The sequence below is a fragment of the Trichosurus vulpecula genome, chromosome 4 (assembly GCF_011100635.1).
Source record: "Trichosurus vulpecula isolate mTriVul1 chromosome 4, mTriVul1.pri, whole genome shotgun sequence".
In the NCBI taxonomy this organism is placed as follows: domain Eukaryota; kingdom Metazoa; phylum Chordata; class Mammalia; order Diprotodontia; family Phalangeridae; genus Trichosurus; species Trichosurus vulpecula.
The window spans coordinates 95773724-95790171 of NC_050576.1; the positions used below are offsets into that span (position 1 = coordinate 95773724).

General features: G+C 35.3%; 1 protein-coding gene across 1 annotated transcript in view; it reads right to left on the reverse strand.

Annotated features, from left to right (window-relative positions):
• LOC118846794 (potassium channel subfamily T member 2-like) overlaps positions 1-10224 on the reverse strand; it is a 33300-nt gene extending 23076 nt beyond the window's left edge. Inside the window, exons 1-2 of the mRNA XM_036755519.1 lie at positions 10219-10224; positions 8813-8872 (exon numbers count right to left, since the gene is read on the reverse strand). Coding sequence (XP_036611414.1) covers positions 8813-8872; positions 10219-10224 — 66 coding nt within the window. The remainder of the gene's footprint in view (positions 1-8812; positions 8873-10218) is intronic.
• Positions 10225-16448: the final 6224 nt, after the last annotated feature.

Genomic DNA, 16448 nt, shown 5'->3' on the forward strand with positions numbered 1-16448 from the left:
CTGATAGATAATGGGGGACTATCATTGAATAGATAGGGATTTCCCTTTTTTCTTTTTTTTTTGGAAGGGGGAAGGCAGGGCAATTGGGGTTAAGTGACTTGCCCAAGGTCACGCAGCTAGTAAGTGCATAGATAGAGATTTCTAAGGTAGTAAATGTTTTTGCTTATAGCTAGGCTTCAAATATCTATCTCTAATAAACCTAGATTTTGATGTCAACCAGACTTAACCAATTTGAAGATTCCTCATCAGTCTCCATCTCTGAAAACCCTAGTCTTTAGCCTCTTTCACATTCACATCAAATCCATATTTTCTGCTCCCCTTCTTAACCTAGACTATCTCCTCTACTCAAACTCATCTCAAACAAGGCTTCAATGTAAACCTTAGCCTTGACATTTACATGTGCATAGTTTTAAGAAGAGCCAGAATGAGGAAAATGAAGTCTTGTTTCACAGGAGCAATGTTAGTTAAGCCCCATTCAACTCTACTTTTATTTTGTAAATTACAGGAGCTAATTAATTATAAATGCCATCAACTAATGGAACTGCAATGGAAAATTAATTTAATACAGTTTTTTAAATTGACATTTTAGAGTAGGGTTGCGAATTCTGTAAAATGTGCCAAAGTTAATTTCACGTTGCCTTTGAGCCAGTAAGGTGGAGAAAACACTTTCATAAATTTAGATTCGTGTTTGGGCCAGACTCTACATACAGCCAACTCATAATTATTTGTACTAATGGAAGAGTTATAAATAATTTAAAAACAAAAATAATCACAAAACCTCTCATTAACTGATGCTAGATTCAAATTCCTTCCCAATTTACGCTATTCTTGAGCCCTGAAAATGACTTGTGAGAGATTCAATTCCTTTATTTTTGGTTTAGATTACTTCTTCATTAGCTGAAGTATAGAAGTTTTTCCTTCCTTCATCCCTTGGAAAGTATGTTCTACATGTTTAAAAAGTTATCATTTTCTGGATAATAGAGGTCTAGAAAATATAGGCATATCATTATCCTTTGGGCCTAAATTCCCCAAAGAAGTGAAAAAAAGTTTGGATCTTTCTCTTCAACCTCTCACTCAAGTCTATCCTATTCACCACTAAAGCCACATTCATGTTGGATATCCATTGTTCAACTTCATACAATATTAAACAAACCTTCATTTAATGGTACTACATAGAGTTTGATACAAAGTTGATAATCATCTTTCATATTTATATATAGTTGAGATCAGGAAAATTCGAAGGCTGAAAGAAATGTAATGTAGTCAATAGAGCTCTGGGCTTAAATCAGGAAAACCTAGGTTTGAATCTCTCAATTACTAGACATTTGACCCAGAGGCAAGTAGCTGAACTTTTCTGTATCTTAGATTCCTCATTTTATAAAATTTAGGAATTGGACTTGATCTCTAAAAACCATTTAAGCTCTAAATCTATAATCTGTGTTCCAAAAGATTTGGCTACAAGGAAGGGAAGATAACAAAAATTTCCCCTGGGCTTAGTTGCATTTCACTTCTTTACCTATGCCCTCCCCATAAACATACATGCACATCATCACCACCAGTACCATCCTATCAGTCCCCACCTACTTATCCATATTGGAGAGCATCCCTTCAAACGAGGGATACTGGATCCCAAGAGTCTAACGATTTATTGTTGAGTTTAGTCATACTCTAGTCATAAGGGATTAATACTGGGAGGTATAAGTAATACTCTAAGCTAGAGTGAGATGTCTGACAGAAAGATAAGTCCCTACAAACAGAAAGTTCAGTTAAAAAATATACCCTTGAGCCTGAGGGCCCTGATGCACCATCCAGAACAGGACAGTGGAGAGTGCTTTGAAATTAAGAAAGAAAAAGTTCAAAGAAGTTGATCTAAATTTTTTTCAAAATACAGTGTTCTCACTACTAAACCCCATTTCACAGGTGTGAACAGAGCCTTCATTATCCTCTCTTATTGTAGGACTTGCTATAGGAAAGACTTGAGAGACCTGGATGACGAAAGCATGGGTGGTTCTGATAACATCTTCAAGGCAGTCTTTGGTTACCTAGGGAATTTCTTTTCCCAGTTTGACTAAAAGAATTGGGAATGAAACCAATCACCTCAGAACACAAAGAACATAGATATGTTCATTTTAATTTTCAATGTGGACATAATTAGATTTTTCTCTTCATCATTGTACTTAGTACAATTTCATTTCCTCAGCTGAGTATCTCTGTGTCTGTGAGTAGGAGTGGAGGAAAAGGGGAGCCAGCACTGAAGACAAGAGTAGGGTGAAGGAAAGGGTAGAAAAGGGGGAGGGGGAGAATAGTAATTTTTGTTTTACTTCTTAACTTTTGTAAAAAATAGGAAAAAGAAAAACAACAGAAAAAAACAAAGATACTTCAGCTATTGACCTAAGAGTGATTCAATTCCATATTCTGAAGAGACTGGCACTAGAATAAAAAATATCCTTGAAAAACTGTCCTAGACAAGACTCTGAAAGGCACAGAGAGACCCCTCCAAGCCTTAAGGGAAAAAAATCAAGGAGGTTTTTGTTCTCTTTTTTCCTCTCTAGTTTTTTGATATGATAGCTGAGTGTGTTTAGGGTTACTGTTTTTCTGAATGAAGGGTAGAAACCATGGCAGATACCATGATTATCATCAGAAAGCGAAATCATTCTAGCCAAGGACTCCAAAAGAGGCTTGAGGCAAAGAAAGGTTACATAAGAATTTGCCCAGTACAGCTGTGTCTGGCAGCATCCACAGCACTGGCCTAACAGCATGGTACAGAGACTATGGAATCAGCAGAGGCAATGCACAAAGTGGAGGAATATTGGGGGGGGGGGCAGGGAGAAGCAGGTCTAATCAGAGCAACATGAAGACAGCAGAAAACAATGGCATGCCTTTAGGACTGGAAACATAACCTGTGCTTGCATGCTGTTATCCACATGTGTGCTTTCCCACATGTGTTCCTTAAATGTGCCAATTTTTCCCACTAAAGATGTGTTTATTTCCAGGAGAGTATGAACAGGTTTATGGGAGAAATGTTTTATTACTGCCTTTCTTTCTCCTCAACTTCACTAAATGTCTTTGATTTGAACTAAATGTGTTTCTGGCTGATTAATAAAAGTAATTACACCAATGGGGGTCCATGAGCTAAGGTTTTTAGTAGATATTATTCTACTGAGTACACTGAACCTCTGCAGTTGCCTTGTCTGGGGAAACAACTTTGCAAATTGGGAGATATCCCCAAGTGTCATAATTATATGAATTGTCTCATTTTATTCTTAAAATAATTCTGAATAGAAGGAAATGATAGGAATATATCTCAATTTCTCAGAAAAATAAACACATAGGAAAACTATAATTTGGCCAATGTTACATAGTATGGAAACTCAGTGGGCATTTAGAATCCAGATATTTCTATTCAAATTCCAGTATCATTTTTAAATCCACTGTATCGGTATAACTGCAGGTATTTAGGTGTTAAAGATGAGGGAGTTAATTTCAGCTATTTCATATAATTTTTAGCTCTTTGCAAAACATTTGTGATAGTAGAAAGAACCCTGAATTTGGATTTATAGGACCACCATTTGAATTGTAGCTCTACTATGTACTAATTACACACTATTAGGCAAGTCACTAAGCATTCCCATGAAGACTCAATTTCTTCATCTGTAAAATGAGGAAATGGGACTAAATGACGCATAAAGTCCCATCTTCAAACTCTACATCTATGATTCTATAAAGCTAATCTTGTAATGAGTATAATAAAGACTTTTTTTTACTATACTTTTTTTTTCAAAACAGTTTGTTCAGTTCCTCTCATTTCTGAATGGGTTAAGTATTAGCATATAAATATATGCGTAGACTGTATTTAAAATAAAGAATCTAGACTAACTTCACATAGTCTCAAAGGTGGATTGTATCCAACATTCTCATTTCTTCGGCTTCAAAAATGAAGAAGTTGCTTTAAAGATCTGTATTATTTGACTATATGCCCTACTGCAGAATCATTTTAAAATAAACTCCAAGACACTTTGCACATATTTTTCTTGTAAATAATTTTATTTCCTTGAAGTAGACATTTGAACCTTCCCTACTTCTTGGCAGATTACATAACTCTTACTTTCCCAAGTAATAAAAAGCAATCTGAGTTCTTTTTATTTCATTTTCCTTCAATTTAAGATGCTTCTGTAGCTTACTCTGAACCTTCTCCTCCTCCCAACAGAATTTGGACTCTACCCCTGGAACTCTGGGTTCTGATAAGTGAATTTCACAAAATCTTACCCAAACCCAGGCCACCACACTGTTTTCAACCTTTTCTAAATCAAGCAACAGTGCCTTACCATCTCCTTCAAACTCTAACTCCCCTTAATGGTTTCCCTATCAAGATGAAGCACCTTGAAAGCAGGGACTGTATTGCTTGCTTTTATTTGTATCCTTACCCTTTAGAATATTGCCTGGAACATGGAAAGCATGTAATAAATGTTTTTTGATTCACTCAAGAATTTTTTTTCCATCTTACATATTTTAGGAAGTGTCCTTTCCAAAATAAGCCCTTCTCCTGTGCTATTGATTCCTATTTCCTATGGTTGAATTTGTTCAAGTACTTGTCTCTTCCCTGTCTCTGGAATATTCAGAAACACAGGGCCATAAACTTCAGCCTTGGGACCTCAGCAGCCATCTAACCCATATGGGTGATACCTAAAATAGAATACATACTGAAATCAACACAGAAAGCCATCATTTGTCTTTCTCTAAAGAATGTTAATTATGGGAATCCCATCCCATCTTTAGGCAGCCCATTCCAATTTGGAAAAGCTGTCATTGATTTTCTGGACAATGAGCTTAAATTAGTCTACCCATTACTTCTGTTTTTTCCCTCTTTGGCTAAATAGATCAAATCTCATCCCTCCTCCACATAACAGTCCTTCAGATCCCCAAAGAAATCTATCATGTCTTCTCTAAGCCTTCTCTTCTCCAGGCAAAATATGTTCATTGCCTTCAAGCAATCTTTATATGACACTGTCAACTTCACAGAGTTTGGTCTAAGAAAGACAAACAGGATTAGGTTGTATCCATTGTTTTATTTCTCTCAAAGTGGGTAGCATGCATGCATGGGAGCTGTAGTGTTGGAACTGAGTTCATTTTGGGGTTAAGGTACATAGTTTATATAGGGTGCACAGGGGTGATGTCACCCCATCATCATTTTACCTCTGGACAGAGGAAATATCTCTTTTATCAGACTACCCCCAACCACACCAGACCACTCTTAGTTTTGGGATATCTAGACAGAAGAATCTATCTCTACCCAAGCCTGAGCAGAACACAATGGGGCTTCTCTTCTTTAGATTAAATTACTTGTGAACTTGGGTAGGGGTTGACCAAGATAAGAAGAATCAATGTAATCTCATTATCAGTAATGTCTTCTCAAGGAAAAAAAAATGAATTTACAGTCAGGACTTTGGAAGAAGTGGGCTAGGGGAAGCTCTGTATCTCCATGATACTGGTTACTAATAATCATTTTTCACAACATATACTCAAGACCCCTCACTGTTGTTTGTCTTCCTTTTGACACTCTCTAGCATACCACTATCTTCTGTATACTGTGGTGTTCAAAACTGAAAACAATAGTCTAGATGTTATCTGATCAGGCCAGGGTGTTAAAACAATGTCACCTCCCTATTTCTGGCAGCTATACCTCTCTAAATGAAGTCCAACATGTCTTAAATATTCTCTCTCTCTCCCTCCCCCCCTCACTCTCTCTCTCTCTCTCTCTTTCTCTCTCCCTCCCTCTCTCTCTCTCTCTCTCTCTCTCTCTCTCTCTCTCTCTCTGTCTCTCTCTCTGTCTCTCTCTCTGTTTTTCCCTTTACTCTGCTTAATACTTTCATTTTTCAAAATCCATTATTTTGACCATGTAGAACTACCCTCCCTCCCTTGGTGCAAAGCATTAACCCACTTATGCTTTTGACAGTGGTTCTTTAAAAAAGGATATTTGAGGGAAGAAAAAAAAGAAGAAAATTACATGATATCTTTGTTGTATATTTGAAAGGAATAGCAAATTGTGCTTGGTAGATTTGCAGTTTCATGTACAATCTCCTTTTCATTGTTCCATGTTATAAAAATGCCTGTTTTATTCCATAAATTAAAAATAAAATTAAAAAATAAACATGACCTAGGGGCCAACCTTCTATAAGTCTTTCTAGACATAACTAGGTTTCTTCTTGAATGAGACAGTGAATGTGTTGCCAGGTGAATACGAGAAGTATCCCTATCTTACTAAAGCTTATATCCCTTGGCATATCTTTGGTGAACCAAGCAAGCAAGAAGTATTTATTAACCAATTACTTTGTACCAAACACTGTGCTAGTCATTTGGGGAAACAAATTATAAAAACTGAAACCATTTCTGCTCTCATGGAACTGATATTTTATCAAGGAAGACAATATATACCTAATACAACTATATACAGAATAAAAAATATTAATAGCTAGTATTTAGATAGTACCTTAGAGTTTGCACAGCATTTAACAAAAAAATTCTCATTTTATCCACACAACCTGGGAGGCAGTTGCTATTATGATGGCCATCTTACAGATGAGGACACAAAGGCATAGAGTGATGAAGTGATTTGTTTGTCACATGGCTAGCAAATAAGTGAGGACATATTTCAACTTGGATATTCTTAACTCCAGTTCTAACATTCTATACAAGGTAATCAAGATAGGGAGGAAGGTCACTAGAGCCTAGATTTACCTGTATAACATGAAGAGGCCTTAAAGTTTTAATGGAGGCAATTTCCTTTAACAGCAATAACAAAAAAAACCCTATAAAGAGATATATATATGTATATATATATATATATATATATAACTATATATAGTTATGCAGATAACTATGTAGGGAGTATTGTATACATATATATATATATATATATGTATATAAATTTTAAAAATTCCTTGACTTATCTTCTTTCTCCTCTCATTAATATACAATTACTTTTTAAAAAAAATAGTCTATACTTACTGTTCTCTCTAGTGATATACCCCTGTATCAGGAAGGCAATAATCACAACCTCAGAGATAATTGTGAATATGCCTGTGCAGTTCTATATTGCAAAACATAAGAGACTCTCCATATAGAAGGTAAAAGTAGTAAAACATTCAGATACCAAAGAACCAAATCCCAAAACCAGTAATCCCAATCCATCAAAGTAGCAAAGATTTCAATACACATTATCACTGCAGAGAACGACTCCATCCCAAAGCCATCCACCCCCCTGCTGGGGCCATCCCACAAACACACAGTACAGCTAGCTTGCCTGCATCTGCTCTCTCCCTCAGTTCCAACTGCTCTGAGCATTTCCTGCTCCACCCTTTCCTGTTCCTCTCCTTCAGCAAGTTCCTTCCACCACATGTGACTTAGGTTTCCTGTGACATATACAACTCACATGCCATTACAATCCCCTAAACCCTTGAATTCTGTCCTCCAATTCTATTATTCAATGTAAATTGTTCTTTCAAAGGTGCTAAAGGATGGATTAATCTCCAAATTAAGTGTCTTTTTCTTATTCCTCATTCTTTCTATTCATACGTTATATCTAGACATTTTCTCCACTTTTTTTATACTGCACTTTGTCAGTTCTCATTTTATTTTTCTAACCACTTTTTCTCAGTTCCTTTTACTGGCTCCTCTTTCTGTTTCTGTCCCCTAATAATAGATATCCTCTATATATCCATGTCTGATCCCTCTACTGTACACCAATCCCTTATTTCCATATTCCTTCTGAATATATTCAAATAAATGTCCCCCAGGTACCTCAAAACAAATGTAGTTCAAACAAACTTCCCTTTTTATATTCTTAAACCACATCCTCCCCTTGGTTTTCTATTTTTCCTCCCATTTTCCATTGTAAAGGAAGAATTTTTCTTCCACTACAAACTTGGAGACAGAGGATTGTTCTGATTCTTCTTAAATTGCATCTGATTCTAAGGCAGTCCTAATCTCTCCCACATAGAGATATAACAACCCTTACAATACCAAACCTGTAATATGGCATTATTTATACCTCAACAACTTGTGATTTCACTGATGTGAACATTTGAATGAATGAATGAATTAATTAATTGCTTACTTTAGAGCAAAGCACTGTGCTAAGTACTGGAGTTACAAATAGAAAAGCATTTCATATAGAAAAGTGTTCTCTGTTCTCAAGGAATTCACATTCTAAAGGGGAAAACAACATAAGAAAGGTTTCAGCTACAAATCACTGCTGCAATGATGCTATTCTCACTCTTCTTTGACTTAGTAGAATGTCTTTAAGAGTTTCTATTACTTAAAACTTTGTCTCTGTAATTCCCAAAATTATCTAGGCTTGTCCTCAGTCAATGGATATATAGTCTGTCACATCAGGCCATTCTATCATAAATCATTCTATCCATTCCAAAAGAACTATGACCTATCCATAATATATACAGGACTTTAGTATATATAAATAATAACTAAAAATAAACATGAATTAGGGATGCATCCTCATTTTCTTTTGTTGTTGTCAAAGGGCTGTATAATTTTTTTAAAAAAAAATCTTGTTAGGAACCATTGTGATAACATATGCTGGCATAGAAGAACTGGGTTTCAATGAATTTTTTTTCTACATATTAGCTATGTAAACATAAGTAAGTCATAACTTCTCTGTGCCTCAATTTCCTCATTTGTAAAATGAATGCTTGTAGTCAATGCTTTCTAAGGACCCCTCTAGCCCAAGATCAGATTAGCGTATAATTCAGGAAATGCTATATCTGTCAGAGACAAATGACTAAGTAAAAGGACTTACCTTATAACTCAGGTAACCAAGTAACACTGTTTCAAAGAGACTTATCAAGGCCACTGAAACCTAAAATATAAAATGTAAGAAAAAGATTCTACAATTAGTACATTTATTCATGGGTAGATAATAATAACATAGAATACAGTTATGGATATGTTAGTTGTTGTTTTTTCACTTGGCATTTCTAATATTTCCCTGTTCAGATCCTCTATCTAATGTACTGAATGCCACAACTGGACTAGAGCTATCTCATTAGACAAAATTAGCTACAGTTAGAAGTAGGTTGCTATTTACTGCTATTTTTTCCCTTCATTATTTTTAACCCTCAACTTTAATGGCCAAAGCAGACTAGTACCTACACAGGGACTTAAATAATAGCTATTGGGAAAAGAACACAGGAAAAGAAAAAGAGGCACAAGATAAAAAATGTTCTTATAGAATCAGATCAAATATTAACAGAAAAAAATATTTGTGTATCAGTGGGAAATTAAGTAAAAGTTTTACCTGTGCTTAGTACTTAAAACAAGTTCATCTTTTAAGAAGACAATTATTTTTCAATTATATTGAAAATTTAATCAATTATAGGTGAAGCAATATAGAATATGGAGAAAACAAAAAACATTTTGGGTTGAGAAAAATTAGAATATAACCTGTAAGCCCCATAATGGTAGACATCTCGTCACCCAAAAGATATGATACCTGTGAAGAAGAATGATAAATTGATCACAAAGGCTAAGTACATGATTTCGTACTTGAAAATATTTTAATGAACTGCACAATATTAAAATGATCAGTAAAACAGATTAATAAAAATATCACGGACACAACTGAAATTAGACAAATTCCTACTTGATTACTATTAGATATCATTTACCTTCAAAACTGTCTTATAAAGAATTAGTAATTACATTTAAATCAATATCCAGTACAGTATGTGAGGTAGTTGAAGGATGATGTAAACAATTAAGATTGCAGAAGGGAAAATACAGAGACCTTATACATTTAATTCTCTTAAAACTCACACTATGGTACAATTTGGCTTTTGGCAACATATTTAGCAACATGGAGAACCACAGAATCATGAATTCTGAGTTGAAAGGAATTTTTTTAAATCATCTAGTCAAAATCCTGTCTAGAACAACAGCAACAAGTAATCATCCATGGCCTGAGATATATAATTATAAAAAAAATTGCTACCTATCCTCCTGAAAACTGATAACACCATTTTGACCTAACCTTACTGTTAGGGTACTTTTTTCCTTATTTTGAGGCAAAAACCTGCCTCTCTTTAACTTTCAGCCATTAGACCTAGTCCCACCTTTCAGAGTTAAGATGAACAAGAGTGATCTCTTCTACATGAAAGTTCTTTAAATATCTGTAGAGTATTCAGAGCTTGCTCCTCTTACCCTTACCTCCATCTTTTCTTCTCCAAGCAAAATAGCCTTAATTCCTTTAGCCGACACTTATATGATATGGTCATCTTCTTCTATATGCACTAGTTTGTCAATGCCCTTTCTAATGCATGGTACTCAGAACCTTACATGAATATTACAGATGGAACTCATCTTAAAGTAATAACTATACTTATAAAATGGTAATTCTCAATTTTGGATTAAAAAGTATCCTTTACCATAACAAAAAAAAATTAAGCTATTTAAGATTAACTAAAAGTTTATACACACACATATGTATATATATATATGTATGTATATATATATATATATGTAAGTTAATATAATATAAACAACAACATTCTGGTATGACATAAACTGTTTTACTGATATCTTTACCAGTTGATGTCCAGTGAGGCTCAAATGGAAATCAAATAAATCAGAAAACCATGCTTGGAAGAAAATAGTGGTTACATTACCAAAAATAGAACAGGAAAAATTTGGCAGTAAGCAACACTCAGGGGACTACTAATTGTTTTAAGAACTAGGTCAGAAACATTTCCACAAAACATTACATTGGAAATATGTTTGATTCCAAAGATAAGTTATATGCACAAGATAAATAAGAGAAGGAGAACGGGGGGCCATTTGACCCAGATCTCAAGCATAAAGCCAGTTTCAAGTTTGACAGTAAAAAATTACACCATGTTCAACTTTAAGTCAATAGTATTTGAATGAGCTCACACTGACAACTGACAATACTGACAATGAGCTCGAACTGATAATAACTGCAGGCTAGTTGTGTCTTCTCTCTCAATAACTAGGGCACTCATATAGAAAAAGTTTGGGAAAGTTCTTTTTAAAATTCTATTAATGTTTCACTCTTTTGAGGTTCCATATTGTTTTACTATATCTCCTTTTTAAAACTAAATTATGACTAGCATCCTCTAGAGCTGGAAATAGTCTTGACCTCTCTAGACCTCTGAGCAGTCCTGAATATGCAAACTGTCTCCATCTTGAAAAAAATAAAATATATTATTTTTTTTAAATTTCTCATATATTTTGCTTGCCACTAACTTCATAAAATTATTTCCAACAAAGCTGGGACTATAGATAAGTAACTAGGAAGTCACCTAGAATAGAGCACACCCTATGGATAGGGCACCCAATGGACATTTTTAAATGTTATTTTTTAGAAATACAATGTCATAAGAGGATAGAGAGCTGCTCTGAGAGTGAATCCATTTAAGTCCCTCTTCTGACAAATACCAGTTGCATGTCCCTGGACAAGTCAATTAATCTCTTAATGCTCTAATCCAGTGGTATCAAATTCATACAGAATAGGTATCAAATAAACTAGGAATCCCTGCCACTGGATGTTAACTTAACTTCAAAATGTAATATTATCTATGTTATACTATCTTTTTTATTTTGTCAATTATTTACTGATTTCATTTTAATCTGGTTCCAGTTGCACAGTTTTGTGAACCTGTGGACCACAGGCTGCCAACGAACTATGGGTTTGACCCTTCGGCTCTAGGCAATTCTCTATAATTATAAATTACACAGAAGGTTCAAAACCTGCATTGGGAGTTCTTCACCGGGAGCTCATTACAGTTGTAAAATCCTGGGGGGGGGGGGGGCAGAAACTGAAGGGAAAGAAGGAAGGGAGAAAAGAAGAGAGAGGGGGGGGGGAGGAGGGAGGGAGGAAGGAAGACAGAAAGTTGGAAAAGCATAAACTATTTGTTGATGCCAGAAAATTCCAAATTTGTGGAAGTCACATATTACAGGAAAAACTCAATCTCCAGTGAATGGAAACTCACAAAATGTACAGTCTTCAATCCTTGTCTAGAGCACATGTGCCTCTTTCTGACTGAACATGATGTGCTAGTGTTGTTTATATTTGCCATTGAGAACAAAAAACATGTTACTGCTGCCTTTCACAAGGGTAGGGAGAGCTGTACTCTTCAGCCTAATACATGATATTAAGTATTTCCTGTTTAATTTGAAGCCCTGTTATTCAGGCTGAAAGGTACAACTACATAGAAAAGAATATGAGTGTTAGTTTTCATATCAAAGACTTCAAAGTCATTAAATAGAGGTATCTCTGAATTTACCCTGCAAAATGCACAGTAAGATCTTATGCCAAATGTATCCATATGTATATATATCTATTTAATTTAAAAGTATATTTGTGTGTGTGTGTGTATGGTTTCAAATCTGCGATTTCATCAGTGTGAACTCCAGTCATGGAAGTTTCATCTATCAGTGAAGATCAGCAATTCCACTGTAATATGTAGCCTTAGAGAATCATATGGAGTTCTGAGATGCTCATTTACTTGGCCTTGGTGAACCCAAGCCTTATTGATTGCAAGGCCGTTCAGTCATTTTTCAGTCATGTACAACTTTTTGTGGCCGCATTCAGAGTTTTCTGGGCAAAGATACTGGAGTGGTTTGCCATTTCCTTCTCTAGCTCATTTTACAGGTGAGGAAACTGAGGTAAAGAGGGTAATATCTGAGGCAGGATTTGAACTCAAGAAGATGAGTCTTCCTGACTCCAGGCCTGGAACTCTATCCACCTAGCTGCCCTAACTGCAGGGCTACTCTTCTACCAACTATGTCACAGTGTGTTCTCACACAGGTATAAATATGGCTAGTTTTGTGGAAAGCTCTCAAAAAGAATTCAATTTGAAGGAGACTCCATTTTTATGTAAATGATGGTAATAACAATGAACTTTAATCATATATGTAATATATCTTCCAAAGATGATAGAAAGAAATTTTGGTTAGTCAATATAAATTCAAATTAGAAACCTCCTTGCACTACAAGTAGATGGATAATCATTCTTAAAGCTAATATATTTTCTACTATCATAGACATCTTTTTGGAAAGGATTTCTAGAGGTCATCTAGTCCATCCACTTGCTTTCAGACAATACTCCAACTAAATGATACCAGACAAAGATTTATCTTTTTTACAGACTTTTAAAAATAGATTCTAATCTTCAATGGATGGGTTGTTCTAATGACATATCAATTACAATCAAGAAGTCTTTCCTACGATCTCATTCAAATCCCTTCCCTCTTTTCACTTTAAATAAATCATAACTACTTGGCATGATACGAGGATAAACTTAATGACTCTTGTGAAATCTCCCCTTTGGTCTTCACCTTCAGCATTTTACACTTACAGGTATTTGGTCCCTTAATAAATGTTTGCTGAGTGAATTGAAATTCTCTGAATAGCCTTGAGTCCTTTAGTCTTTCTTCATGGAGCCTATTTCCCGACTTCCTTCTGATATTTGCTTAAATTGCAGCAACCAAACCGGATGAAACAATCATATTAACCAATATTTGATAGAGTGGGAATATCCTTGAAGTTGCCAAGAATTTGTGGAGGAACTATTAAACACAGAGCGTAGCCTCAGGAGGGCCAGAGTCTAGCTGCAGAGGCAAAATATCTACTCAGAAAACAGTTAATCTTGAATTAGACTTTGAATGTGGGGGAGGAGTGGGCAAGTCATTGATTAACAGGGAGGAAAGGGAAAGTAGTCCAAGTGAGAAGGGAAGTATAAACAAGGTACAGAGTCAAAAGCTATCAAGCTATAAAGTTTTATCTTTAGGCTGTATAGCCAAATGTAAGCTCCTTATAGCCAGATGCTTTTTATATTCTTTTTGTCTCTGGGCCCTAACAGTGACCTGAACATAGAAGGTACCTAATAAGTACTTGTTAAATTGAATTATTTGTTTAATTTAATTAAGTATATGTGTTTGGGAGATAGAGGGGGTAGAAGAAGCAAAATGGCTTAATTCAGATTATTTCATGTGCTTCTACATGTTAGGTTGCCGTTTTATGAATTCCACCATCTGCTTCACCTTTCTAAAACAACAGTACTGAAAAATCTTAACTGGCCAGAGCAGGTTTTATCCCTCTATTGGTCAGCTCCTCCACTGACAGATATTGGCCGTCGAATCCTGAGCAAGCCACTTAACTTCTAGGTGCTCTGAACATCTTTTTATTACTATGTTCACCATCTCTACCTCTTCCATAGGTAGAGGGAGTTTTCACAGCTAGGAATTCTGAATACCAATGAAATCACATGTCCAGTACCTATCTCTATCCCTTTCAGTCAATTGCTTTGTTATGGGGCACAGTCTGTATTTATTATCCCTGGCAACTATTATCATCAATATGTGACCATAAAGTATGGGAGACGCGTAATCTATATCAGATTGTTTACTATCTTGGGGAGGGGGAGGAGAGGAAGGGACAGAATTTGTAACTCAAAAATTTAAAAAAAAACTTTAAAAACCTTTTTTTAAAAAGCAATAATTGTTAAAAATTATTTTTATATTTAATTGGGAAAAAAAATATTTAAAATAAAAATATATGGGAGAATATGGATAGGTAAAATTCATTACTGTTGCTCTAAAAGTAACCATCTTCATAATGGTTTAAAGCAGTTTAACTGGGAAGTAATCTTATTGAAGAACATTGGGGTATAATGTAAAGAGCACTAGACTTAGGATCAAAACAATGCCCTGCCCTGGCTCTACCAAGAATTGTGTAGCAACAAGAAACTCATCTTTAAACCCTTCAAATTCCTTATGTAAAATTAAGATCATACCTAACTTCACAGATTTGTTGATTTGTAGTTTTGTATAGTGGTGCATAAATGTAAGCTATCACTCTTGTGTGTCACTATACATTATGTCACTAAAGGCAATTATCTGTACTCACATAATTAAAAAAAAACTTCATTCTTAGAAGTTAATTGGATTTTTAAGAGTCATCCCTGTGATCTGAACCTGTTTCTCTGGCCTTCCATTAAATGTTATTTGTTAGATGATACAGAAAACACTGTACTTCCTCTGATGATTGAAATGTTAAAAGTAGCTGCTCAGTTTTCAATTAACTTAGAACTTTAGTGTTCTCTGTTGCTAGTTATTCAGGTCATTATGTATCCTGCAGGAAGATTAATATCCCTAAAGCACTGCTTTGATCTTACCACTGGTGTGCTCAAAAAACTTCAGAGAATCATAGAATCAAATTTTGAGAGTGGGAGTGAGAATGGACCTCAGTGGCCATCTAGTCCCCACAGAATGTAGAAAGCAAAGGGTTTAGATTTTAATGGCTCCTCCTTGCATTGTGGCATACTGGGGCTTGTGCAGGATTTGGAGCCAAAATATCGACATTTGGTACCATGGTCAGCCATTGCTAGCTGCTGAACAATGAACAAGTCTTTTAACCTCCATGGCCTTTTTTTTTCTCACCAGCAATATGAGGATACCATTTATACTACCTTCTCCCTGAGATTATTGAGAGAATCAAATAACATAGTAATAAAAGAAACTTGCAAATGTTGTTGAATACAATACAAATTTATTTTTCAGGTGTTCAAGATCCTTTAAAATCCAGATTTACTCCAAGATTTATTTACCATCATTCCCCTACAAAAAGTCTAAATTCTAACCTGATGGATGATCTATCATCCATTCCCTAAAGCTATTTTGCAATATTCTATCCCCACACCCTTTTCAGTTTTGTTCTTTACACTTCAAATAACAAACTCTTCATTTCAGCTTATCAAAGTTCTATCCACTCTTCAAGGCTCAGTTCAAATCTCTATTAAAGCCTTCTCCAATCAGCCCATGTCATCAACAGCTGAAATCCTTAGCTCTACCTGGGCAAGGAAGCTTGAAAAACAGATGGTTTCAGGCAAACAAACATCTGCATCCCCTTTGCAGTTCCTCAGATACCTCTCTGACTCATTTCTGGAGATCAGGGTTCCCACTCAGAAGATCGAAGAAACTGCCACCTAACACTCAGTATGTTGACACTAAATCCTCTTCTAAGAGCATAATTCATAACATTAAGGAAACATTTTCCTGGAAAATCAAGGGAACAAAACAAAACTTTTGAAGAAAAAGATGGAATGATAAAATTTAAACTTTCAAGGACCTTAGTAACTCTCAAGGATGATTTTATCAACCTCCACCATTTAACTGTGAACCAATACAGTGAGCTTACTTGCCAGAGGTCATATATGTAGGAAGTAGCACATCCAGCATTTTAAGTCAAGTCATTTAACTATAAATTAATGTAAATGAATAAATAAAAAAATCACTTGCCACATACCAGGCACTGTACTAAGTGCCAGGGAAATAAATACAAGAGTGAGACGGTCCCTACCTTCAAGGTGATTATATTTCAGTAGTCAATATATACAGGGGAGTAGTGACCACAAATC